The sequence below is a fragment of the Lineus longissimus genome, chromosome 2 (genome assembly GCF_910592395.1).
Source record: "Lineus longissimus chromosome 2, tnLinLong1.2, whole genome shotgun sequence".
Classification (NCBI taxonomy): Eukaryota; Metazoa; Nemertea; class Pilidiophora; order Heteronemertea; family Lineidae; genus Lineus; species Lineus longissimus.
In genome coordinates this window covers 2,085,147-2,111,859 of record NC_088309.1, presented here as the reverse complement: position 1 = coordinate 2,111,859, position 26,713 = coordinate 2,085,147, and the positions used below count along the sequence as shown (strand labels likewise).

Sequence of the window (26,713 nt, the reverse complement as noted above, 5' to 3'; positions counted from 1 at the left end):
GCACTCCCGGCCGTCTGTAGTACGACGACAATGACATTGTCTTCGCCGTTGTAGGAAATTAGAGTACAAGCAATTATATGATGTGATCTTTGGTGATCGTCTAAATAACCCCGGCGCCTAACTTGGCCACGAGGCCACGAGACAGCCCGTTGGATGGACAGGACATAGTCGACTTTACAGCAGCTGGTTGATACAGCAAAATCGTTCAGGAGCCGTCGCGATTGATTCGCCGAACGAACCAGATCATGTGACCTGAAGTGTTCAAGATGGCGGATGGTCAGTTCATAATTATTTTTGACATTTTTTAATAACATCTACATTTTCTGTTACAATCAAAGAAAGGTCGATGACCAAACTATGTTCGATGTGTACTTTACTGTACAATAACTAATTGTTGCACAAGCTCCTCGATAAAAAGAGCATGTTTTTGTCGTAATCTTCCGATTTTCACCGGTATTTTGCATCCTGTGTATTTCGTGTGTGTATTTGTAGTGTATCGATGACAGTGTATGTTTGTTGTCTATCTGACGCCCATACTTGATAGATTTGGTGAGTTATTCATTTCCATCATTCCAGCTGAAGTCACCAAGCTTCAGAACCATTTGAAGCTACTGCGGGAGGAGTATGTGAAGTTGCAAAGCAAGCTTGCAGATGTTGAACGCAAATACCAAGTTGCCGCTGCGTCAGCTGGCCAGGCCAAGGAAGATAACTTTGTTTCCCGGCTCTTGAAGACAGTGGCAGATCTGTTTGATAAGGAACTATACAGGTGCATTGTTGCTTCTCCTTCTTCTTCTGCAGTGTTCACTCTGCAACTGGAGGTGCTGACTGCAGAAAGAATTCCTCCTCCAAGGCAGGATGAGCGTTTTTGTATCTGTGCCATTATGGTTAGGCACTTATAGGTTTATTTGCATAGTGACTTCATCTTTGGCCAGTGGTAGTTTTACAAGGAATGCTTTTTAAAATACATCAATCTCTCAGAAACTGCACCATACAAGTTCAATGCCTGAGTGTTTTCCCACACGCTGCTTTATTGATGTAAAGTGTTGCTTTCGCTCTATCTGTGGATTTTCAAATAACGTATGATGTTCAATTTCTATTCCAGTGACCTCCATGTTCAGCTTGATGGTCAAAGCATCAAAGCTCATAGATTTGTTCTCGCTGCACGCAGTGTTTTCTGGGGTGTCACGGACCTGAGCAAGGTTTCTGAACTGGACTTGTCAGGTAATGCAACCTGTATACATTGTACTTGTGCAACAATTGTTCACTTGATAAGGTCAGGTCATTTGAGCCTTCATGTTCCTCTTTCTGGTCTGTTGTTGAACTCCATCAGTAAACATTTATACTTGGAGAAGGCCATGATTGCTTTGCAGTCTGACTATTTACTTTGTCCTTCCATTTGCTACATGTATGCATGACCAAATGACGAAATTGTTCTTTCGTCGTTCTTTACCTCAAACTAGCAAAAATGGTAGGTTTTGTGACTAAATTATTCTGTTGGATTTCAGGCATTCCATATGAGGTTGGCCACGCTTTGTTGAAATGGGTTTATACAGATCAGGTGGATATGAAAAAGGATGACATATTTATCCTGGACTTGATGAAGGCAGCAAGCAAGTTCAGGCTGGGGCCCCTTCGGGACAGGTGAGTGTTTGATTATGAACCCTGTTCGTCTCAAGTTGACCTCATAAACCAAGCAGGTCTACTTATCTAAGCTCAAGTCGAACATGGATCACAGTATTACATGTTACAAAGATGTAAAGCTGTCTTCTACTTCTCAGCCCAAACGGCTTCCATTGTGCGCCATCTGTATTTCTATAAACAATGTTGCACACCGTCCTAAGTTCTTTCTTCTTCATACGTTGCAGGTGTGAGAAAGCTCTGATGTCGTCGGTTCATGTCGGCAACTGCATCAGATATTATGAGACAGCTGATGAGATTGGTGCAGAAATACTCAAGAGTCACTGCTCAGAACTCATCTCAAATCATTGGGTAGGTGTTTTCAAACTAATCTCATTGCACTTCACATCTATTCCCTAGTCTAATCTAGAAACATTTCTGTGGGAAGTAAGCGTACATACTGGGCTTGGCCACTTCAGGCCAATCGAGCGTGTACAGAGTGGCACTAGCACAACCCTCTGATTTCGCGTCCAACATTCTTCTACTCTGATACTCCAATTCCTTCCAGATGAAACAATCCAATGCATCGAGTTATTTATAATATAAATGTGCTGTGTGCACAGGCCAGGGAAGGGCTGGCCTGAAATAACATGAAAGTAGACGGCAGACTGTAGCTTGTATTGTTGTAAATATAAGAAATCTTTTGATTTCAGAATGACTTCACCAGTGAGGACTTTGCTCAAATGACAGCGCCGCTGTTGTACAACATGTTCAAGCAGAAGACAGAGTACCCACTACATCAAGCCATCAGAGCGAACAGGGAGGATGTGGTGTTTCTTTATCTTATTGAATATGATGCAGAGGTACTGTAGCATCTTATCTGAATCTAGTCTCACCTGCTTTTGTCTGCTGCTGACCATTGCTGTGTGATTAGAAATTTACAGATTTAAAAGGCAGGGAATTGTTGCTGGTTGGCGATGTATGACTCATCCATTCATCAATCCATAATACTATAATGCGTAAAGCCGATGCACAATGAGAACCTCTGCCTGTGGTGCTTAAGGAGTGAATGTCAGGCTCACTATATTCAGCCACCTTAATATACATGTACATGTAGGGTGCTGGAGTCTTTTAGCTAACATCCTGCATGTAGTCTTCCTGCTTACAATTCTGTGGTGTTATTCCATGCATGGCTTCAAAACTTCAGTGGTGTACTGGCCTATAACCTCCTCAGTCTGATTTCCCTTGTGTTGCTTTTTTGTTTCAGGTTAAGTCGGCTAGAGACAATAATTTATATAACCCTGAGGTACATTCTTTGCTTTAGTTTATAGACCAGTGAGAGGCCAACCATAGCTGTAGATTTTGCTACCCACTCACTATTAGCTAGAAAACACTAATAGCATTTCCTTTTCCCCTGCCCTGTCACACTCCTTGACTTGATTATTTGCAACTCTGAAGCAAACGAAATAAAGGTACAATTTGAAAAGCATGTGCAATGTCATTTATGTTATAAAACGTATTGGGGAACAAAAACTAATCTATTGCATGATCTCGGGCTACAAGTAATATACTGTACAGGAATGCATGTGTATTTTCAAAAAGTTACCAACTTTGCTTAGAGCTGTAAGAACTGTTGTTTAATCTTCCACCTAGCAAACTGCGCTTACGGTTTTCCCAAAAAATGAGCCAAAATAAGGCTGGTGGAATGGATCTTTAAGCACATTTTGCCTTCATTTCAGTTTTGTTCAGGTTGGCAGCAAAATCTTTCTGGGTGATTTAAAAGAAAAGCCGTTACCTTCTCCATGAATGTGACCTGTTGCTAAATCTTTTTGTCAGTGTGTAAAATGGAAAAAATGAATTGGTCCAGGTGCCCACTTGGACAAAAAGCATTACGGAGAACCTCAGCCAGTAAAGATTGAACAATGCTCAACTCATATTGAAGGTAAAGTATCATATCAGCAGTCATCACTTGGTCATCTACCTTTGTTCTTTAGCTGCCAGGAAAACTGAATGAAATAGACAACAGAGGAGACATTCCGATGGACTTGGCTTTACAAGGCAAACAAGAAAGTATAGCTGAGACGTTGATCAGTCATCGGGTGGATGTAAACAGGACTGATAATGCTGGCAGGTGCCTCTTACATAAGGCACTCGAGAGAGGTAAGATTGAATGACAAGAGTCCACTTGAACCTGTATGGATATCATGGATCGGTTTTAGAAAATTGTTCTCCATCTTAGTATTCACTCTTTTGAGAGTTGGTTGACAGTCACTGGTTGGAGTTGCAGGGGCGAAATTCATTCTCTTTCCAATTTCAAACTTGTGGTGCTGATGGTTCCGAAGTCTGCAGCAGCCTGTTATGATTGTATCATATTGTGTATTTTGCTTCCTTTTCAAGCTGATGAATTTTCCTCATCTTTCCTGATCAAGAACAAGTGTAATGTAAACGCAGCCACAAACCTTGACAAGGAGACTGCGCTTCACTTGGTGGCCTCGTTCAACCCTGAGATGACAGATGCTGATACCGTGCAGGGAATGGCTAGAATAGCTCAGCAATTACTTGATGGACATGCTAATGCTAACGTGCAGGATTCAGAGGGAAAGTGAGTACGACTTTAAGAACACCTCATTAGCTTGCTTCTTGTTCCCAGTCGACAGAAATGTGTTGGACGAGTGACTACAAGAAGATCAACATTATTGCTATTCCTAAATCACTGATGCTTTGATTGTTGTTAATAAAATATCCATTCTTTCAGCACCCCGTTACACCGGGCAATTAGATCGAAGAATGAGGCTGTGTTCTCAATCCTGCTGTCCCACTCTGACCTTAATCTCGAACTGCAGACATCAGATGGTGAGACGGCCCTTTGGTTGGCTCTACAGACAGCTGGTACCAGTGGTGAGGACCAATCACCGGACAGTTTCTATAGTGATCAGAGTTTTGCCGTTCGGCTGATCAAACGTGGGTCATCACCTGATGCTATCAATCCAGAAACTGGTAAGTACAAGTCTTGATTTGAAACCTCGATTTCAAAATTTCTCATTTAATCTCGTGTAAAGTGTCTTGGGGTATTGAATCGTCAGTCAAAATACCCATCCCAGATCATGGATAGATGTGGGGAACATCAATCCCTCTGTTAACAACTTGGGGCTGGTTGCGCAAATTTTGTTCCTCATTTAGTTTGGCATAAAGCTAATGCCAGGTTCTCTCGAATGAATATGTGTTGATTTCTAAACGTGTTTCTTCAATTGCAGGTGATATGTTATTACATCGAGCAGCCCGAGCTGGTAATGAGGTGGCTGCCCTCTTCCTAGCCTCACATGGTGCTAAAGTCAATCATATTAATCACAAGGTCAGTACCAGATTTGGTTCCGGGCAGATTGTTTGGCATTGGACTCGTGACACACAGGTCATGTGTTTGATACCTGATATGGAAACATCTTTTTGAGACCTAGGGCAAATAACTTTACTTTTGATTGCCGGGGCAGGCAAAAGAGAAAAACGTTAGTGATCGACTCCTCAGGGAAGCATGATGGCACGGCAGAAGAGCATCTGACTTGTGATTGGAGGGTACTTGGTTTGTGTCTCAACCAGCGCCACTTGGTACCACGAGCTGGCCTGAAATTACCAAGTGTAGTGCAGTCCTTGGTTACTACTCGATATCTCTTGAATGCAGGTTCTTCTGATTTCAACATCTTTACTTTCTTGTTTTAGGGAGAAAGTCCCCTCCACACTGCCTGCCAAAAGGGCCTTGCCCGCCTCACAGAAACATTACTCCTGAAAGGGTCCAATCCAAACGTACAGACCCGTGCTTCACTCGATGGTCCTGCCACGCCCGCATCTTGTTTTGAAGAGGAAGATGAAGCACCCATTATACAGCAGACACCTTTGCATGTTGCCATTAGCAACCGGCATGAAGAGTGTGTCAAAGTTTACCTCAACCATAAAGGTAAGATTGACTATATTTTAGATTAGGAGCTATTACGTGGCCAGTATTTTCTTGGAGCTCTCTGGAAATAGAAATCAACAAGGCCATAGTACAGCACTGAAGTGCTAGCGTCGAGTGTGATGTTGACCTGCTTCAAGAGGAGATAGTGGTTCTGATGAAAACCCCAAACTGTCTATAGTTGCAAAGATTGATAAATGTGTGTGTTTGTTTCAGCTCGTTCATCACAGTCTGGTGACAACACCATGATCATCCCCAACTTCAGCCTGAAGGACTCCTGTGAGCAGACACCATTTGGTCTCGCCCTCTGGAATGGTTTCCATGGCATTGCCATCCAGTTGTTGACAGGTGGCGCCGGGGTGATCAATGATAAAAGTTCCGACGGCATGACGCTGCTGCATCAGGGGATCATGAAGCAAGACACACCGAGTGCTTTGTTCCTCTTGGAGCATCAAGCTGACATCAATATCAAGTAAGTGTACTAGAAACAGAAATGTATAAGGACTGTACGGTTCTTGACTGATTTTACAGTAGTTGGTAGCGATGACCCCTCTAATAGTAGTACTGTTGATTGTGTGATTCCCAAAACCTGGGTTAATGTATTTGCTTGGGTTTCAATACGCCTTGTCATTTTCAGGACACGAGACAATGAAACACCTCTCCAGCTAGCCATAAAGCGCCACCTGCCCGTCGTTGTGGATGCGTTGTGTAGCCGTGGTGCTAACATGAACATGATCTCCGAGAGGGGCGACTGTCCGCTATGGCAGGCACTTGAAACTGGGCAAGAGGACATCGCATCTACTTTGGTGAGTTTCGCTAATTGCGTCAGTTGTGGTTGCTGCCACAGATCAATCTTGTCAAAATTTCTCTGCAATTTCAGTAAAACTACTTTGATGATATCTTGATGAATTTGTTTTGTCAATTTGAAGGTACGACATGGCTGTGATGCTACAATGTGGGGCCCTGGACCCGAGGGCTGTATCCAGACTCTTCTGCACAGGGCTATTGATGAAAACAATGAGGCTGTAGGAACGTTCCTCATCAGGAGGTGGGTCACATTGTCTTTGATTGGGTCTCTTGGAAGGACAGCTTTGGTTCTTTTGTCATTAGCAGCTGGCAAAACACTGATGCAAGATTCCAAGTGTTTGCATTGTGAGGCTCCTGGGTATCTCTCTGATGTGATCAATGTTTACCAACCTCTCAAGCAGCTAAGGTCAGCAGATTCCCTCACTGCGGTAGACCCAAAGGCACTGACCCGGTACGGTGAAATGTTGTTCAATGATAATGTTGTCATGCTCTGGATTGATTGTCAGAAAGCTTACAGAAGGCAATAATGAATCCAAATGCCCCAATTTGTAATTTCAGCGGTTGTGATGTTAATAGCATCAGGAAGCTCGGACCGAATGGTGAAGGAGTGGATGTAGTCAAGTAAGTGTCTGTTGTGCACTATCCTCCTTAGTACTTCAGATCCTCATTGGTACAAATTCTTCCAAGGAAGTGGTTTACTGGTTGGTTGTGTTCCCTGCTGCAGGTCAGCATAGTGGCCAGCTATTCGTTTCACTTGTAACGCAAAATATTACTTCGTGAAGGAATTCAAATGTGGTGCTACTAAAGTGCAATGTTAGTCAATATGTTGTCCTTGAAATCATGTGAAGAACATAGTTCCAACATTTAATCCAAATTCTGACTATGTCTTGATCAACTCCACTGTTGTTGCAGAGATAAGCAGGGTCCTCTGCACATGGCGAGTAGCTGGGGCATGGAAGGGATTGTTCAAGCGCTAGTCGAACATAATGCTGACGTAAACATTCAAGACGCGGACGGAAACTCGCCGTTACACATCGCCATCATCAACCAGCATCCCGTTATCATCGCATTACTCATGTCCCATCCTGCCCTCAATCTGAACATCCGCGACAAACATGGCATGACGCCATTTGCGACGGCCATGACGACCAAAAATAACAAAGCTGCTCAGAGCATCCTGGATCGTGAACCAACTGCTGCTGAACAGGTAAATCAGAAACACTCTCTTATTTATCACATCCTGTCTCACTTGTAACCTTGGGCAAGTCACTTTGCTGACCTGAAGGGATTTATGTAATTTTGTATAAACTCACCTTCTCAAAGCTGAACACAGAATTACTGTTGAACTTGTGATAACGATTTGTCAATGTTTACTTTTAGGTTGACAACAAGGGCAGGAACTTCCTTCATATTGCAATCCAGAAGTCAGACATTGAGAGCGTTCTCTTTTTGATAAGTATCCATGCTAACGTTAACTCGCGCGTCCAGGATGCCCAGCAACTCACACCCCTACATCTTGCAGTACAAGCCGGCTCAGAAATTATCGTTCGGAACTTGGTGAGTTTATCTTTTTATCCTGGTTCATTACAGTTGTGACCCCTGGGGTCGTGTCTGCTAATTCTTGCTATACACAGGTAAAATCTGTGAATATTCGGTGGATAACTTGCAAGATTGTTGTTTGGAAGACATCCGTGTGAATGATAGGTGGATCATCAACTTATTGATATGAACCTGAACTCGACCCAGACATTCTATTGATGTGGCCACATGAAACTAGACATATACATGTAGCATGACTATGCAAACACAAAAATCGAATTCCCATTTTGTCCGATCCCGGGGGTATGCAGCACCCCCAGAAGACCCCGCCACCCAACCACCCTCGGAATGACCCTTTGGCCCAGAGCAGCCCCTACCCCATAAGCCATTTAAACACTCAAGGTGTAATGTCCCAGCATGTTTTCAAAGTGTATCACTTTATTTCATCATATGATATTCGAAATTTCCGCTGGTGATTACATATCCCATCATCTGGACACTGGCCAATTCGGTAATCAATCAGTACAAAACTCAACTAAAGTGCAACCATCTCTTCGAAAAAAAGAAACAGATTTTGAATCACCAGTTGTTTGCTGTATGTCTAGATAAACGGGAAAAAACGATAAACTGTGGCTTATTCAAAACTTTAAAAATTGTTGTACATGTATGTCGTCAATCTATAGGAATATGGGGCAGCAAGAGGGTTAATGTTATTGGTGGGAGATATAGTTTTGGCCATTTTCCATCGAGATTAAGGTCACTGTTGTTGGACAATCTTATTGTTATGGTCACTGCAAATTTTGCTCTTGAATTATATTCACTGAAAATTAATGTCTGTTTCACATAGGGCTCTAGCAAGTGATATTTTGTACAGGCACCCTTCAACCGGCTAAATACCGTCTACACAGTACCTTATCCTATTGCCTCATTTCTCATTTAGAAACTGTCTCTCTGAATGGTTATAGTTTGGGCCTGATCATGTGGGACTAAGTCACAAGGGATGTGATGAAAAAATGTTACATTAGTCTGACTATTCAATGCAGTGGAACCCAGAGGTATTTTTTCGGGTTACCCTGTACTCCACATAGCTGGGCCACCGTAACACAATTGAATGTTAACATTGGCAAGCAGCCAAGTCCCCAGACCACGCTATTGATCAACAATATAGACCAGCATGTGGTTGAAGAATGGCCCAGTGCTATGACTCATGAAGTAGACTATTATCAGCCATGGTGCTCAACTGGCCTCATGGCTTAGTTGGTTAAAGCGCCTGTCTAGTAAACAGGAGATCTCGAGTTCGAATCTCGATGAGGCCTACTTTTGTAAAAAAATTTTTTTTTTTTATGTATCACCTTATGACATTTTCTGAATGTTTTATTGGTGAGGTTGAATTTAGTGCGTTTTTATGAGACTTTTGATGCATTTAGTTGTTTGATTTATCAATTTGTGTTGAGCAAATCACATTTCTATTATGGTGAATTTTCTGGGGTCGGGGTTTTGGGTACTTTAATTCCAAGGTTTGGATGGTATATATATCCCCCTTAAAGGTTCACTGTATTCCTTTTCATACCATTTCAAGTTGACACTAAATAATAACCGAACATTTTACTTCTAAATTTTTGAATTAAAAACACTCAGAATTTACTTCTTTCTATTTCGGTTAATTATCCAGATTGTATGCATATATTCTGCTCACCCAGAAGTACAATGCTATGACTTGGTTTAGCCATATTTGATGGATGGGGAGGGGTACCTTTCTTGACTCTCGTTAATAAAAAGGCCCCATCCTGAATCAGGCCAAATCCTGATGCAGATCATTGTACATCCGGAATCAAAAGAAAATTTCTGCCAATCCTAGTATCTCGAAGAGCTCCATCCCCTTCTCTTGATGTGCTGACCTTTGCATATTTTCAGTTGCTCGCTGGAGCTCATGTCAATGATCTGATGGCCCAGAAACAGAACGCCCTCCACATCGCTGCCGAACATGACCAGAGTACAATCGCCAGCGTCCTGCTGGAGAATGGAACAGACTTTGATGCTGTGGATGATGCTGAAAATAATGGTACGTCAAGAAACCTGTTCTCTAGGTGAAATGAAAACCAAAGAAATTGGGGAAAAAATTGTTTTAGTTGGTGTGAGACAAAGTTGAGGAGTCTGACGGATGAGGCTAGAAGACTAAGTGTCTACGCCAGGGCAAGTAGAATATCCCACACCGGGGTGAAAGTATACAAGTTTTCAGCCAGCCCCAAATATGGGTTAGAGGCTGTAACAATTGATCAATTGTTTGATTGATTGATTGATTGATACCTGATTATTTTTGTTTCAGCGCTGCATATAGCTGTTCAACATGGTAACATCAACACTGTGAGAGTTCTTCTGACAGAATCGAGGATTAATGCCGAAGGCTTCAACATGAGGTGTGTTTAAAGTTACAGATGTAAAAATATACCACGAGGGAATACAGTAGGCCAGCATAAAACCTGTTTTGATTTCGGTCGCCGATCGGCGTAGTCCACGGTGAAATATCTAAAGAGAGAGAATGTATTTCTGCTGCTGCAACATGTACTATTCTTCCTATTTCAGAGGTCAGACCCCAATGCATATCCTAGGCCAGTATGGCAAGGAGAATGCAGCAGCCATCTTTGAGTTATTCAAGGAGAGTATGCCAGAGTATCCAATAGACAGGCAGGATGCTGAGGGGAATAATGTGTTGCTTTTGGCGTACATCAACGGCAATGCAAATCTGTGTCGGGCTGTGGTGCGTGCTGGTGGATCCTTGGGATGCGTCAACAAAAACGGGTTCTCAATCTTCAACTTCCCTGTGCCAACTAAACAGCTGCTGTTCAAGTTACTAGGTGCGTACAGAGATCAGTCCTCTTGGTAGCTGCTTTGATGCAAGTGGATTCCAGGCAAATGGGTTTCACTCCCCGGCATATGGTTTGGGATTGAAGATTGAGCTACTTCATGTGATGTTCAGATTGCAAGACTTGGGCAGTATTCTAAGGACAATACTTCTTCATTGACTTGATCTTCATAGTGTTGAAGCAGAAGTGCTATTTTACATTCGATTAGAATTGACAAAAATAAACTACCTCGATGATAGACTAGAGAAACTTTGTCATATTGTCACTTATCTATCCTGCTTCTTTTCCAGACATGCTGTCTAAGGAGCCTCCATGGAGTGAGGGCGAGGCCTGCTTGGAGTGTGCCATCAAGTTCAGTATCAAAACCCGCAGACATCACTGCCGTCACTGCGGGCGTCTCCTCTGCTCGAAATGCTCAGACAAGGACATGCCAATCGTCAAGTTTAACCAGGCGAAGCCAGTCCGTGTTTGTGAAATGTGTTTTGACGTGCTCAGTCTTGGTGCATTATGACCTGAACATTCATGAGCTGCACAGTATTTGCCCATAATGTCTTCTTGACCCTCAAGTGCTTGCTCTGTTACGCCTTTGGACTTCACTCTCTGTGTAGTCCTTGATGACGTTGTTAGTTCGATTAGGAGCCGATGGTGCCGTAATGTAGTGTAGCCAAGGGGTCAACGTCTTCCTTGGGCTATGCACATCATCACCTGGGTTCATTCTGCATGTAGTATCAGTCATGAACAAGAGATACGTCAAGATAAAGTGACAGGGTTTTTCCTCTGGGGGAAGGGTATTCAGTGATCAGTGCAAGAGGTGTACAATGACTGCATGAGTCATTGCCTCTTATGAATTACTGCCAGGAGGATCAAACCTATTGATTTGTTACACACTGATAAGTAGTGCACTGCTAATAATAGTGCCAAGTACTACTCTGTGCCAGATACAAATATGATGAAAGAGCTAATGAGATTGAGGAGAGTTTTCATATAAAAGTTATTGTGGGATTAGTTACATCTAACAAACAAAAATAAGTATGTTCTTACATGTAAATGCTTGTTGTTGTCAATTGCACTGTTATATACATTATAAGTGAGCTTCAAGTGCATGTCTAGTTGCTTTGGCTTTTTTGGGAGATAAATAATTCAAAATACAAATAAATTGTATGACTTTTCAAATGTATTGGTTATTTTTTGATGGGTGATTACCAGTTCCATATACAATTTACTTAAGACATAATAAGTCATGTGATTTCTAATATTCTTTGATAAATTTACTTTGCTTGAGTATTTTCAATGATATTTTTTCCAAGTAATTTCAAGGATGTGTTGATTTCTTTATAGTCCAAATAGTGGAAGGAAAGTGCATGTTTTAATAGAGGACTAATAATATATTGAAACTTGTAACAAATTGTTTTAAAAGCAGACCGTGTAAAGCTAGAATAAGTGTGTTCTTCAGAGCTGATTTAGGGTTGAACTGGTTCAGTGTTCAGAAGGGATGTAGAGGCAGAAGCTACGTAATATTGTTGATGTACATGTACATGTACTTTAGAAGAGCTGTTTATACAAGGACTGCTGGCAACTTCATGACCCTTAATCTTGCCGACCTGGCTCGTGGCAATAGTCTCCCCTCAAATTGAAATAGTGTGGTAATTGTTCCACCTATTCTTTTGCAGTCAAATACATTTTTACATTAGTGGTTCTTTACATGAAGTGGTCAAAAATTTGTTTCAATAGAATGCAATCATGAAAATGTCTGTCATGCAGTTGTCAGATTTAGAGAAAAAATTGTATCTGAACAATTTCTGGTACTCTTTCTTGGCTTAAAGCTTAACTTTCATGTTTTATAGCCTGTTAGTGTGTATTACATTCAGTTTATTAAAAATATTGTTATGTAGAAAGCTTTTTATTCTTTTTAAAGATTATCTTGATGCATAATATAGAATTAGTTGAACTGGTGCATTACATCTAGTTGGGACTTTGTCATATTGACGATGTCTTTGTCCCAAATATTTGTATCATGTTTTAGGCAGCGGTCAATATAAACACTGTACCCTCTCTCGTCAGGCGTGATTGACACCTTAGTCAACAGTCGACCTTTACGAGCACTGACAACAGCCATGGCGGTCAGAGAGGTGGAGAAAAACGTGTTGCTCATAATTTAAAGCTTGTAACTGATTTAAAAAAGCCTAGTCAATAATTCCATGATCATTACTTAATATGTAACGTAGTACTGGAATTGTACATGTATGAATAATCTTATGTACTGTTTTAGGTTACTTACTTTGTTGTTTTGTATATAAAACTTCATGAATTGTAAATCTTGATTGATCATTTTCTTTGATTATGGGTCACATGACAACAATTAGATTAAAAATTTAGTACTTCAGAAATGTGTCTTTTCTTCTTTTCGACTTTGCCTTAGAAAGACGGTAACTAATTGATGGTTCAGTTGTGTCAAATGTGATTCTCCATTCTCAGGACATCATTCCGTACCATGGCTCAGGCAACCCTATGCACTTGCAGCAATATTGCAAGGGTCATTGGCCCCTCTATTTGACAAAGCAGACCAGGCATTTACAGGACCAGGCTACAGATTATTTACCTGTAGGTGAGGGTAAACATCAGGACCAATTAGCCTATTGTAGAGCTTCTATTTCACTGTCCTTTTGAGGACATGCCCAAGTACTCTACTTCGTAACAACCTCAAGTAGCCTACTTAAAACTGGGACTTGAAGCAGCTCATGAGGTACTGCGCATACCTGGAATTACATGGGTACAACATCGGGACCATTCTGCTCATATCGCAGTGCTCTTGAGTTGACACCAAGTACCCGGTTCATAGTAGCCTACTAGAAGTATGGTACAAGAGGTAGGCTACCTCATGTTGGCCTACCTGAGACCAGTTCAGGACCATTCTCCTTGCTGTGGAGCTCATTTCTCACTGTACTCTTGAAAACAGGCCCAACTTCCCTACTTAACAACTCAAGTGGCCTTCTTGAAGCAGCTCATGAGGTACATCAAGACCATTCTGCCTTTGGAAGAGCTCATCTCACGGTGCTCTGGTTGGCACCAAAAACCATGCGCATAGTAGCCTACTTGAAGTATGGTTAAGGTACCAGAGGTAGGCTACCTCATGTTGGCCTACCTGAGACTAGATCAGGACCATTCTCCTTGCTGTAGAGCTCATATGTCATTGTTCATGTACTCTTGAAAACGGGCCCAACTTCCCTACTCAACAACTCAAGTAGCCTACTTGAAGTAGCTCATAAGATACAACATCAATACTTTTCTGCCTTTTGAAGAGCTCATCTCACAGTGCTCTATTTAGTTGACGCCAAGATCCCTGCTCATAGCCTACTTGAAGTAAAGTTTAAACGTTCCAACAGTGAGGTACCTCATGTGGGCCTACCCAAGACTAGATCAGGAAGACCTGCTTGCTGTGGAGCTCATATTTCAGTGTGCTCTTACTTGAGATACCTCATGCAGGCCTACCTGACCTGCTGTAGAGCGCATGTCTCTGTGCGCTTACTTGAGATACCTCATGCAGGCCTACCTGAGACTAGGTCAGGACCATTCTACCTGCTGTAGAACTCATCTCTCTGTGCTCTTACTTGTGATACCTCATGCAGGCCTACCTGAGACTAGGTCAGAGGACCATTCTACCTGCTGTAGAGCTCATCTCTCTGATGCTCTTACTTGAGATACATCATGCAGGCCTACCAGAGACTAGGTCAGGACCATTCTACCTGCTGTAGAGCGCATCTCTCTTTGCTCTTACTTGAGATACCTCATGCAGGCCTACCCGAGACTAGGTCAGGACCATTCTTCCTGCTGTAGAGCGCATCTCTCTGTGCTCTTACTTGAGATACCTCATGCAGGCCTACCCGAGACTAGGTCAGGACCATTCTACCTGCTGTAGAGTTCATATCTCAGTGTGCTCTGAAGACAGTCCCAAGTATCCTACTTGGCAACTCAAGCAGCCGCCTTCAAGTTGCTCATGTAGCCAAGGTAAGTCATTTACCTAGCTCAAGAGGAGTACCCTTCCAGTTTTACAGTACTAGCTTACTGTTCTCTTGACGACAGTGGCCCAACTCAAGTCCCCAGCTTGAAGTTGCTATGTTCCCGAGGTACCTCATGAACCTGGGACAACATCAGAACCATTCTGCCTTATGTCGGCCTTCCATCACACTGTACTCATGAAGACATTCCCCCATTACACTAATTGGCAAGAAAGGTATAGCCTACTTGGAGGCTGAACATCAACCCTTCTGCCTATGGTAGAGCTTTGATCACGACACGGTACTCACGAAGACAGGCACAAATTCCATACTTGTCAACAAATGTAGCCTACTTCAGAACCAGAGGTGTGTCATGTATGTGGCTAGTACATTCTTCATGTATGAACCTGAACTAGTAGATCACAGTTGTGGAATTATTCATAAAAAGAAATCATAACATGAAGACAGATGTGCATAGAAACATCTTTATTATCGTTTTATATTACAATATAATGACCAGTCAGAAATGAGAAGCAGATTAGAGACAGCACATGAAATAAACACATTAATAATAGTGAGGTCACCCTGACATGCATCAAACATCCAGTGAATATCATATAGAGAATGCATGGATGTTTGGTTCAAGTTAACATGAGATGAACAATGATGATGAGTTGATGGTGGAATGAAAAAACATTGGTATCAGGTGCCACCCCTGGCAATGTTTTCGTTTGGATTGCGTGCAATATGTATAAAAGCAAGCAGTGTTGCAGGGGGCAAGAGTCGCTACAACTACTTCAAATTTGTTGACTACTTTATACAGATCTGCTTTAGTGCAACCAATTGATTTATCCGCCGTCAGGGGATTAAAATGTTCATGTTTCACTTACTTTAAATCGTCATCTGATGTCAGTGCTTGTTAATAATTCATTAAACAATTTAATTTTTTTTCTATTAGCATGAAATAAAGTACCTGAGGATTAACCAAAATAACAACAAAATAATAACATGAAATGATTTGACATGAAACCTTGTTTCCAATCAATATGACCAGCTTTGCCTGAAGCACCGTTTGAACCAATTGAAGTGGTTCAATGTTATTCCTCCTTGCAGGGGTCCATTTTTGTCAAAATCCAAGGGATTACTCTTGATGTTTTTCTGAAGCATTATCCTCAAAAATTTTGTCCTTGGAATTTTGAGAAAATGAACCCCAGCAAGGGGTTAATGGAACCACTTCGAGGAGCATAGGATGCCTTAAGCATAGCAGATCATGAAGGTTGATTTCTCCTTCAGTAAAAATAAAGTGGAAAAAACAAAAACCCTAAAAGCCTCGCCTGGTCAGAGTGAGTATAGAACAGGAAAGTCCTTGCAAAGAAATGTGCCTTTTCAGAGTTACTCGCAACATTTTGTGTCCGACTGCACACAAGTAGAGGGCTTACAATACAGGTCTATCACGTTTAACATGAAGGAGCACAGTGGTATTGATGAGGCAAGTAATGTTCCAAGATACTTGGTAACAATTTCAAACACACTGCACCCAGTTTTCCTTACGATACCTGAAATCGACTGGAATAAGTGGAAATTGTCACGAAATTCCTGGGAAAGTGAAGAGGAGATGAAAGGAAAGTATACTGATTCGACAAGCTTGAAATACTAGATTACATCGTATTTACATCAGAAATGCATGAAAAGTATACAAATTCTTAACCAGGTCACAGTCAACACATATGTATACAACATTGGAATCCTGTGGCAGTCAATTCAGCGCATGTAAGAACAGCTTAAACGTCCTTGGAAAGAATTTTGAAGTATAAAAGAGACATTACTATTGAATTAAAGAAAACATGAAGATTTCCAATGCAGCTCCACAGGATTCCATCGTTATGCTCTCAACTAAACTTAAAACTAACATTGGAAGAAATGTGGCAAAGACAACAAAAAACAATCTAGTGCACCGAAATCAGCACAATCTGAGTGCACCGAAACCAGCACAATCTGAGTGCAATTCGAGTCGGCGTAACACTGACCAGGAGGAAGAGATGTTTGACTCATTGTTTACTGTGGAGGCCATCAGCTATTATCTGGACTTAAAATTAGAGCGATGTTGACCTTGACAGAGAGATGTTAATAATTTTGATGAAGAGTCCATTATCAAGACTGTGTCAGAGTATGGTTATTGTTTACAAATTTTCAAGCTTTATACATCACACTGAATCCAAGAATATGACCATAGCAATGAAGTTTTTGCCTATTATTAAGGCAAGTTCTGACTGATCCCAGAACACAGAAACATCTATACAATTTTAAAGAACAGAAAATCATTCTGCATCACTTTTTTAACTTCTTAGATTCAATGTTTCAGCATCAATAACCATTTTTGTGTGAAACTTTTAACTGAAATCGAAACTCCCAAGAAAACACCATTTAATTGATTATTGGCTATAAATGATATTGAAGTGCACATCGCTAAAACATCATGCTGGGCGTATTCGAAATGCCATTCTTGGGTCACCAGAGAACGGAAGTTTTCTAGAAGTTGCCATTTGCGAATACAAAAGTGTGTGTCCACACGAACAAGGTTGTGCGTAGGGTGTGAGTGATGCAGCACATGAATGAGGTTTCGAATGTCCAAGAACCAACACAGGAGAGTGTTTGAGAGCAAGATTTTCACTCCGCGCTTTTATCATTACATGTATGGAGGTGCAGATGAAGAACATGCGAGCAGAGCACATGACAAGTGTCACTGACAAGCACTTTCTCATTCACAATCCACACTATTGTCTACTACATGTAGTCTCGTGTTCTCCAGGAATCAGGAATAGGGTTTCAAATACGCCCACTTGTACCAAGCTCCTGAAAGTCACTGATGTCCTGTTGTGCCATGCTCCTGATGGTCCATTCTGGACTCCCTTCATCCAATCCTGCCTAAACTTTTGAATATTTGATGACTATGAATTATCTCTGAGAGTTTGTAGTGGATGCACCATGCTCCTCCCAGTCACTAATCCTCCAATACCATTCATTCATTGCCATGATGGAGAAAACGGAAAAGAATCTGCCATCATTGTTTTTGACACGTTGTTTTTAGAATCACGACAGTCTGTCCTTCCACTTGAATCATGCCTGTGCACACACGGATTCCTGTAGGTGGCGTTGTCTGTTGATGGGTGGAGAATTAAAGGCTGGAAGAATCGCATGGCAGAATCTGAAAGAAAGCATTCCAAATTGAGACAATCATTTCATGCTGAACATTATTGTTAAGCAATCAGGAGAAGCAAAATAAATGTTGCGTTGTGAGTCTTGCCCAAAACAAATTATTTGGTCAGATGTAGATTACATAACCTTTTTTTAACTGAACCTCATGCAACCGTGTAAAAGAAATCAGATCTCAAAGAGCATTTTACCAGGGCAACTGGTAAGCAAGAAAGTATTTGTTATACAAACCTGTTTTATTCCATATCCTCTTGGCTTATTCTCACTGTTTTTAACACTTGTTTCTTAAAGCCTGGATAATCTTCCCTGAACTGTACCTAAAATAGCAAGAAGTAGTGTTTCAACTGAAGAGTTTTAGATGGGCGCAGCACCCTGCCTTTTCTCACCTTTTGCCCCGCCTTTTAATCATCAGTGGCCAATGCATTTCCTTTCAAAGCAGAGTGCAGCACCCTGCCTTTTTTAGATTTGGGACCAAACTCAGTTTCCATAATAGAGATGATGTCTTGCTTAGAGAGGTGTCAGGTAAGAGAGCTTCGACTGGATGAACACACAGTGTAGTTTGACCAAATCACTTGCCAAGGCCCCTTTCCCTCTTGGTAAAACTTACTGCTGCATTCACATTGGCAGGCGATTCATCATTAGGGTCAGCCAACATGGAGATAACACTCAACATTATCGTTTCAACTGTTTGACAAGGATTCCAGCGTTCATTTGCTTTTTCGTAGCCATATTTATCGTCTCCGGGTTCATGAAGAATTGAGATACACACATCACCATTTTCTTTTACTGGAAAAACAAAAGTACAATTAGCTTAGGAATTACACTTCATACTTAATATCGAGAACTCGAACTGCAACAAAGACTGCAATAAAGGCAAATGTAAGATTTCCGCTGGCCCAGAGGCCATTGTAGCGAGCCCCTACACTCTAAAAGTAAAAGGGGGGGCCAGAGTTTGTAGGAGATAATCATTCAATATTAATCTCAGGAAGGACGAGCCACAAGGACGACACAGAATTATCCAGTTTCGCTTCATACTTACTGTTTGGATGCCACATCTTAGTAGTAAATTTCATCTCTGGAGGTCGGTGTGGATAGTCGTGTGGAAATTTCAGAATTGCTTTAAAGACACCATTTTCACTGAAACAAGATAGAAGCAGAATGAAAACATGATACATGTAACTATCGTCTGAAGTCACACTGTGACATAAGATAATTGCAAATACACAACAGTTGCAATATTGGGGCCTCTTAGTCTTCTTCGCCTCAGCGTCCAGGTATTTCAAACAGAAAGGCCAAGTCTTTTTAATGGTTTTTGATTGTTGACTTTAAGAACTCTTGCTGTACACAATCATATTTACATGTCCTTTAAACATCATGTAGGCCAGGTACATGTCTTACTCCCAGGCAATCCTCAGTCCTTGACCTTGAAAAAGGACAGATTCTATAGGCCTACTAACATACGATGTACTAGATACCTGACTCACTAGATTGTATCAGGTGGACCAATAATGAGCACTTCCCATGTGTAGATATCAGAATCGTCGACCAATCCAGCGGAAAATAAAGTGGGGGAACTGTTTTCTCCTTCCCTGTCACGCTTGCTGTTTAGTTCTGAAAAAGAGGGAACAAAGTTAGGTGCTATTTTCAGGAGAATCAAATTAACAGGCCATGGACAAATGAAGGCCAAGCCGAAGGCTAGGCCTTTGCTTCATGCGCTTGAACTTGAAGTAGGCGAACGCTTAGATAATCTGCTAAGTGATGATTCATGATTGAAGATATAGATTTAAGAATGAACCGCCAAATTGGCTTGACTGAGTGACTCAAACTTGTCACTATTGACTTGTATCAATTAGGCCTAGGCCTAGGTGACTGATAGGTCGTCAACGTGTTCATGATTGGTATAATGTTATTAAATGCATCATTCAATGGGTATCCTATTATCACGTCACGTGTAGCCTAGCACTGCGAAATGGCAAGGCATCAAATGCCATGATTACTTCTGCCACATCAGAGATAATTGCTAGAATAAGACATACTGAACCTGATTCGAGCCCAGAAAATTAGCATTCTGATGCGCAGTGCATAAGCACAGGCAACGCACACATACACCTGCACAAAAGAGTGACCTAACAAGACTCAATTTCAATCGATCAGAAGACCCAATTGCGGCTAAAATATACAGAAAATTAGTACCCATCAGTTGCCGACGTAGTAATAGACTGGACTGAGACCGGGATTCCGATCTTTTGGCGTCGGTATCCGCCATGAAAATGATATTTTGGCCTTGATTTCACGAAAATGTCGGGAGAAATTATTCTTAAGTCTCCTCTTTGCGCATGCGCATTTCGTGGAAAACCGGAAACATTGTAAGCGGCATGCGCGATATCAAAACAAAATCGAAATCAGCTGTTCAGTACATCCTGTTTACAAATAAGGCATTAACTGCAGAGAAGAGTGGGATAAGGAGCTTGGGTCGGGGCGGGGGCTGCGACAGCAGCCAAGGGAGTCTAGTAAATGGAGGTATGGTGGGCCGGTAAACCATACCTCCACCAACCCACCATGCACCTCCCTACCATCCTCGTCCTCAGCATCAATCATCTGACCATGGAACCGAGGCTTCATCGTCGAAATGGCGGATATTTTGTGTCTCGATACTAGCAGCAGCGATGAACATGATTTAACCCCAAATTACACAAAAGCGAAGCAGAACAGAAATGTAACAACCGAAACAAGTATCGAGTTGATCATTTTTTTCAGAAATGTCATCACAAGGATAACTGTCGTGATACTGATAACTTTTTTAATAGGGCCGACGTACATTTTTTCCGTGCATCAATTCAAACTGGCCTCAAACACGCGTGATATTCCTGAAATCTTGTTCCTGAATTATCGTCATCCATTCCATGGACTTAACTTGATGCGGTTTTGGATGACAGCATGTTTCAATCCTCTAAAGGACTAAATTAACTCGTGAACTATGAGTTTTTAGTAGGCCTACCCATGGAGGTATATGGCCTACCTATCAATCAGGCACTCTGAGTCATGTCGATGGCAATGGGGGGGGGGGGGGGGGGGTCAATGCCAATGGGTAATGGCTGACTCTCAGACTCGTTCTTGCAGGCCACAAAGAAAACTCCAATTGCAATCGATGGTGACGTACAAAGTGCTGTTATTACCTCAGACTCTGTCCCGTTAATGCCTATCCAAGTTGAAACGGTCCCAAAGGTTACGAAGAAGAATTCGACCAGCAGCAGCGATTCAGACTCAAACTCGCAACCTGTTGTCAAAAAGAAGAGAGCAACACGGCGATTCCGCCACACTGCGCCTGCTCAATCGTCCGAACCCAGTGAAGACATCTCTGCCAAGGCCTCTATCTACAGTCACAGAGTTGATGATTGCTTTTCGGCATTTCATTATGGGAATGCCTTGTCAAATGACACTGTGAAAAACCAACTTGTTGATCTTTCAGGTATTAAAGTCTTTGTTTAAATGTTCTAATGGTATCTCTGTTATAAATTTCAAACTTAGGTATGAGATTATGAATACATCCCCAGGGAGTTGAGCATGAATCCGGAATGTACAAGGCATTGCTCGAGAAATGATGTGAAGTGATATGAGCGATGAAACCGCATTAGGGCTATAGAAGTCTCATCATTATCATCATTGATTAAAAGCATATGACAAGGGTCACTTATTTCTTGCAGTATTCTCTCTTCATCACACCACACAACAGCCCTCTCTGGATTGCCCCTTTAAATTTTCTTCCTTCTATCAAACAGATGATGATGACACAGAAAAGCAGGAGGTAATTTCGGCCATCACCAAAAAGGCCAACACCACTCCAAAACGTGAGAAGCGGCGCATGAAGATGAGGTCATCGCCTCTAGATAAAACTGATGGAGACTACATCATCATAGAGTAAGTCTTGAAATGTTTACTTGATGACAGACATCAACCTCAGAAATTTGTTGCACTGCAGAATAGTCACAAAAGATGGCAGTACCTTATGGAGTGCTGTCCCAATGTGGGCACAACACTAAAATACTGCTAGGTTGTTCGAAAGCGGTCTTGTCGTCTTCAATGTGTGAAGTGCAGTAAGATAAAAATGTATTGAGGACATGCTGATGGTATTGTGAACAGTGATGCCATTGACTTATTTGAGGGCACCAGTGTACACCATTAAGGCAGGAAGACCATGGTAACAACTAAAAACCTTTGTCAAAACGTTGTGTTCTTTTGATTGCAGTAGCCAAGAATCGCCTGAGAGGACATTGCCATCACAACCAACTTGTTCACCTTCACCTCCCCCTCGACCACCAACATACTACCCAAATGTAAAAAAAAAAAGGCCTACAAAAGCCATTAAAACTGCTTTAGCGTAAGTACATGTACCCTCGCAAGCAATATGTAAACTTTTGATTACATGGCCATATAGTAGTCATTTTAAAACTGAAGTGGGTTTCTGCTTGTAAAGAAATCTATCAGGATCAATCAGTTGTGAGGAAAATCCACTGAAATATCATTTGTGGCGAAAATCAGTCACTTCGTTGAATGGCATCAGGTTGCTGTAGCATGAATTGACCCAGTCCAAGGATGGAAAGTTTTGTGTAACATAGTGAAACTTATTTTCTCTCTTTACTTTTAGCAACTTGAACCGTGCCAAATCGCAATTAGCGAACACTTCCTTGGTAACCTGTGGTGATGATTCCTTTTTGTTTGCGGCTACACCGGAGAGGGACCCTGACATTGTTGTTAAAGTTCGCAGTCGCTCTGGTGTGCATCGATTCCCAATGAAAAAAGTAAGTAACGAGTCAATGAAATGCTTGTCACTTGTCTTCCCTGAAGAATATTGCTGCTGTCATCTTTCGGGCGTACTTTAAAATGAAATTCAGTGTGAAATTTTGACTCATGAACAGTTATTCCTTTCAGCGTGATATCTTCTCGACTGTGATAACCCAACTGGCTGACATTGAAAATGTTCCTGAGGCGCATTGCATCTTATATTTGAAAGACACTACCATCGAACCATTCCAAACATTGTCGAGTTCAGGAATAACAATTGCTGATATTCTACGTAAGATATTCACTTTTGGAAGACATTTATGTTGTTGTAAATAGGTGAATTGCTCTCGAAAGCATTTACAGTATAACTTGAAATGTAACACAGGCCCTTGAAAGTTGTAGAATACATCTACTTGTAAAGTTCAAGTAATAAGAGAATTTGTCAAGTATCAGAAGTGAGTGCAGTGGCCTAAGACCCAGCAGAGTGTGACTTTTAGCTAGCTGAAGATGTGGGGAGAACTTCTAAGTTTACCGCCTCTTCCTGGTTTCAGAGTGCTGTGTCCAAGGTGAAGTACCTGATGTGGCACTAGAGAATGACTCTTTTGATGAGGACGACGACCAGATCACAGTTCGAGTGCAAAGTGCTGACAAAAAAATAACAAGTTTGATTAGGATAAAAAAGGTAAACAGTTTGACTGTTTGTGACTGGTTACGATTGAGGTTTAGTTCTGGAGGTCCTTTGTAGAGGGCTGTCCAGCGACAGAGTTGTTCGTAAAGAGTTCACATATTGTTTGCTTATAATTTCGTTTCATCCCAAATTGATCTTTTATGAGGACTTAGTCACAACCAGAATGGTGCGAAAAGTTATCTTAATGTGTCTAAATGATTAAGACTCAATAAAGACTAGTAAAGATTGTCTTTATTTATTCTTGACATGAGGTATGAGCCATTTGTCTTTCTGCAGTCAGTTTTTTTGCCATCATCAAATTATCATATCTCCCTTCTCAATTTCAGAATGAGGCCTTACAGAAAGTAATGCATTACTTTGCCCAGGAAAGGAAACTTGATCTGAAAAAGTTACGGTTCGAATTTGATGGAGAGACATTGAAAGGATCAGAAACACCAGAGGATTTAGAAATGGAGGACGGAGATTGTGTAGACGCAATATTTTTATAGCACTAGGTAGAGTTGATGGTGAAAACATTCACCTGTACATAGAGACAATAGCATAATATACTACCCAGTGATGTATGTTGATTCTTGATAGTGACAATTCATTCCAAAGGCAACTATGTGGAAAGAGATGAGCTGGAACTGTGTTTATTTTATACTTCCAGAGGGGCATTTAAACTGTTCATACCTTCGCCCTAGAGTTCAACATTGTGACTCAGATGGTTTGGGGGAGTCACTGAGGGTGAAACTATAAAATAACCAGACAAGTTTTGTAAATAGAATGACGAAATGTCAGATGCGATTTTTTATTTTATTACAAATGTATAATTCCAAACTTTATAAAAAACATAATACTATGTTAGGCAATGTTATGTGGTTAATAAAACCAACAAGTAATAATGATCTTTTATTCATTGCTATGTGTAGTACCTAACATGGAGCTCACCATTAGTGAATTTCCCCATCATGTCTCCTGTAACCTTCACCTTTTGTTGACTGCTCGGTGGAGAAGGTTGTGACAATGTCCTGCCCCTTATCGACTGTGCTGTGATTGTGTCCTTTGCCAAATAAACAATGTGGTTGTGATTTGATCCTTAGCTTGATATATACATGTACACTGAAAATGTGTCCAACGAAATAATTTCGAAGCACTTTGGGTTTTGGACGGTCCAAGCTTGATGTATAAACGATCAATGTACAAGGTTGTGACTATGTCTTTGGATTGATACACTATGGAACTGTCCTTGGTGTGATGAACTAAGAGGCTGTGACTTTGTCCTGGGCTTGATCAACATAGAAGGTTGTGACTATGTCTTCGGATTGATCCACTGGGATTGTGTCTTGTGCTTAATGAACGCACAGGGTTTTGAACATGATGTCTTTGGATTACACTCCAGTGCTCTATAGGCTTGGTCAACGTCTGAGGATGCATGTGACTATGTCCCTGGCTGAAAAAAACTGAGACGATGTACTGGGCTTGATGCTCCAGACGTTGGGACTGGTCTTAGTCGACGAGACTGTGTGACTATGTCCTTGTCTTGACATACTGGGACTGTAAGAGATTGTGACTTAATCATTGACTCATAGCGCTGGGCTTTCATTCCTGGCTTGTTCAAGGAAGTGGGGACTAACCATGTCTTGATGTCCTTGGCTGCGACTGTGTGATTGGCTGCGATTACTGTCGGAGGATGGAACTGCATGTGTCCTTGGCGCTGTGACCAATGTTTTGATATTAAAGGCTGAGATTGTGCCAGTGTGCACGACTTGATCAACGAGACTGTGTCACTGGCTCGGTACTTCTGTGACTGATATGTCTTGGCGTCGCTGATCAAGCCAAGGACATGGTCTCACCCTCTTAAAACAAGCCAATAAACAATCTGAGCCTAGCCTACCAAACCAAGGACACTGACCAAGCCACGCTTCCCGAGGATACAATCTGAGCACTCTTACTTATCAAGCGAACGACACTTGTCCGACACTTATCAGTCTAGTCTCTAGTGTTTGCTATGAATATACCCTTAGCTTGATACACTTGAACAGTGTCGCAGGCTTGATCATTGTATGAAGTTGTGACTGTGTCATTGGCTTGGTAAACTGAGACAGTGTACCGGGCTTGATTCTCTAGAGATTGAGACGAGACATTGGTTTCATCAACGAGACTCTGACTATGTTGTGACTCTGTCGTAGCTCGCTCGATGCACTAGTCCGGCATTCATCGGCTTGATTAACGAGGTAGGGACTGTGACCTTGGTTCGATTAACCTACGGCAAGGCTGTTACTATGACGTCGGCTCAAATACTAGGCTGAGGCACGGTATCCCTGGTTTGACACATCACGCTGAGATTGTGTCCTTGGCATTAGAATGAGCTGCGACAGTCGAGATGTCCTTATGCTGTGACTGTGTCATTGCTTTGATCAAAATACGGTCGAGGCTGTGACCATGTCCGTGTCTCGAAACGCTGGACTAAGACTGGCCCCTTGGCTTTAGGCTGTGACTATGCCCAAGGGTCGATGTCCCTGGTACATCATGCTGACGACTGTGTCCCTGGGTTGATACAAAAGGCTTGGTTGGTTTGATTCCCTAGTATAGGCTGTGAATATGTCCGCGGTCGATAGGCTAGACTGAAACTGTGTCATTGGTTGAAAGCGCTATACTGAGATTGTGTCATTGGCTGGGTCTAGTCCTTGTTTAAGGTTGTTGCTGCGGACAGCCTCTTGTTGAAATAAGCTTAGACTGTGTCGCTCAGGCAGTAATTGATCAACGAGGTTGGCTCTGTGTCCATGGCTGGGTACATTGATGTATCAACTAAGGACACATTCACAACTTCGCCGTTGAGAAAGCCTAGGACATGCACACTCCGCAGTATCAAGACAAGGCTAGGTTTAGATTGTGTCTTTGGGTTGACCAACGAGACTGAGACTGTCTTGATGCACTTAGTGACAAATGAGCAAAGGACATAGTCTCAGCGTCGCTGATCAAGCCAGGCGGTGACATTCAGACAGTGTCCTTTGCTTATTGCAGTTGCGGAGTGACAGATGTGTCCTTGGTTTATTGTAAGATGATGACCGCACGGTGACGTTGGTGTGGCTGTGGCAGACCTTTGTATGATATGCTTTGCATTATATGTGGACACATAGCCAGCGTTAGGGATAACGAGAGTTTTTTTAGCAACTGGGCCCTGATGGCACATCACTGCCACATTGTCTCCGGTAGTGCAGGACAGTCGCTCGATAAACCAGGTTGTGATAGTGTCCCGAGCGGATAACAAAGGCCCCAC

The 26,713-nt window shown here is 41.9% G+C and overlaps 3 protein-coding genes and 1 non-coding gene across 6 annotated transcripts; 3 read left to right on the top strand and 1 right to left on the bottom strand.

The window, feature by feature from the left end:
* The first annotated feature begins 265 nt into the window (after window positions 1–265).
* Window positions 266–13,148, top strand: LOC135500820 (rabankyrin-5-like). Of its 2 annotated transcripts, XM_064792478.1 has the most exons (22): window positions 266–276; window positions 577–766; window positions 1,103–1,221; window positions 1,506–1,641; window positions 1,866–1,989; window positions 2,331–2,480; window positions 2,885–2,923; window positions 3,612–3,777; window positions 4,015–4,219; window positions 4,373–4,614; window positions 4,872–4,969; window positions 5,332–5,566; window positions 5,780–6,035; window positions 6,201–6,369; window positions 6,493–6,611; window positions 6,929–6,991; window positions 7,283–7,577; window positions 7,751–7,927; window positions 9,824–9,971; window positions 10,236–10,326; window positions 10,493–10,764; window positions 11,064–13,148. In XM_064792478.1, the coding sequence occupies exons 1-22, from the start codon at window positions 267–269 to the stop codon at window positions 11,282–11,284; spliced, it is 3,525 nt and encodes a 1,174-aa protein (XP_064648548.1). In that variant the 5' UTR covers window position 266; the 3' UTR covers window positions 11,285–13,148. The 2 variants fall into 2 exon arrangements, with proteins under 2 accessions (XP_064648548.1, XP_064648552.1); XM_064792482.1 differs by lacking the exon at window positions 2,885–2,923.
* On the top strand, window positions 9,152–9,225 carry Trnat-agu (transfer RNA threonine (anticodon AGU)). Its single transcript has one exon. It is a non-coding gene; the product is annotated as a tRNA-Thr (tRNA).
* Window positions 13,149–15,239: 2,091 nt separating the features above from the next.
* LOC135500813 (ubiquitin-conjugating enzyme E2 G1-like) lies at window positions 15,240–20,322 on the bottom strand. The gene is made up of 6 exons (XM_064792467.1): window positions 20,175–20,322; window positions 19,466–19,592; window positions 19,021–19,118; window positions 18,589–18,767; window positions 18,213–18,298; window positions 15,240–17,973 (listed from the first exon to the last, which is right to left on the bottom strand). The coding sequence occupies exons 1-5, from the start codon at window positions 20,245–20,247 to the stop codon at window positions 18,218–18,220; spliced, it is 558 nt and encodes a 185-aa protein (XP_064648537.1). The 5' UTR covers window positions 20,248–20,322; the 3' UTR covers window positions 15,240–17,973; window positions 18,213–18,217.
* Window positions 20,323–20,486: 164 nt separating this feature from the next.
* Window positions 20,487–24,521, top strand: LOC135483493 (NFATC2-interacting protein-like). 2 transcript variants are annotated; one of them, XM_064764448.1, is made up of 8 exons: window positions 20,487–20,697; window positions 21,102–21,450; window positions 21,761–21,899; window positions 22,228–22,359; window positions 22,627–22,780; window positions 22,911–23,055; window positions 23,315–23,445; window positions 23,778–24,521. In XM_064764448.1, exons 1-8 carry the CDS (start codon window positions 20,611–20,613, stop codon window positions 23,937–23,939), a joined length of 1,299 nt encoding a protein of 432 aa, XP_064620518.1. In that variant the 5' UTR covers window positions 20,487–20,610; the 3' UTR covers window positions 23,940–24,521. The 2 variants fall into 2 exon arrangements, with proteins under 2 accessions (XP_064620518.1, XP_064620519.1); XM_064764449.1 differs by having other exon boundaries at window positions 20,638–20,713.
* Window positions 24,522–26,713: the final 2,192 nt, after the last annotated feature.

Excerpts from the sequence above, each read along its gene's own strand:
- LOC135500820 (XM_064792478.1), top strand. Across the intron at positions 767-1,102 it reads TTTGATAAGGAACTATACAG|TGACCTCCATGTTCAGCTTG; the intron begins GTGCATTGTTGC and ends TTTCTATTCCAG. Across the intron at positions 10,765-11,063 it reads GCTGCTGTTCAAGTTACTAG|ACATGCTGTCTAAGGAGCCT; the intron begins GTGCGTACAGAG and ends CTTCTTTTCCAG.
- LOC135500813 (XM_064792467.1), bottom strand. The coding sequence starts at position 20,247 with ATGGCGGATACCGACGCCAAAAGATCGGAATCCCGGTCTCAGTCCAGT. Across the intron at positions 19,119-19,465 it reads GGTCCACCTGATACAATCTA|TGAAAATGGTGTCTTTAAAG; the intron begins GTGAGTCAGGTA and ends ATCTTGTTTCAG. Across the intron at positions 18,299-18,588 it reads CTGCCAATGTGAATGCAGCA|GTACAGTTCAGGGAAGATTA; the intron begins GTAAGTTTTACC and ends TTGCTATTTTAG.
- LOC135483493 (XM_064764448.1), top strand. The coding sequence starts at position 20,611 with ATGGCGGATATTTTGTGTCTCGATACTAGCAGCAGCGATGAACATGAT. Across the intron at positions 22,781-22,910 it reads ATCGATTCCCAATGAAAAAA|CGTGATATCTTCTCGACTGT; the intron begins GTAAGTAACGAG and ends TATTCCTTTCAG. Across the intron at positions 23,056-23,314 it reads AACAATTGCTGATATTCTAC|AGTGCTGTGTCCAAGGTGAA; the intron begins GTAAGATATTCA and ends TCCTGGTTTCAG.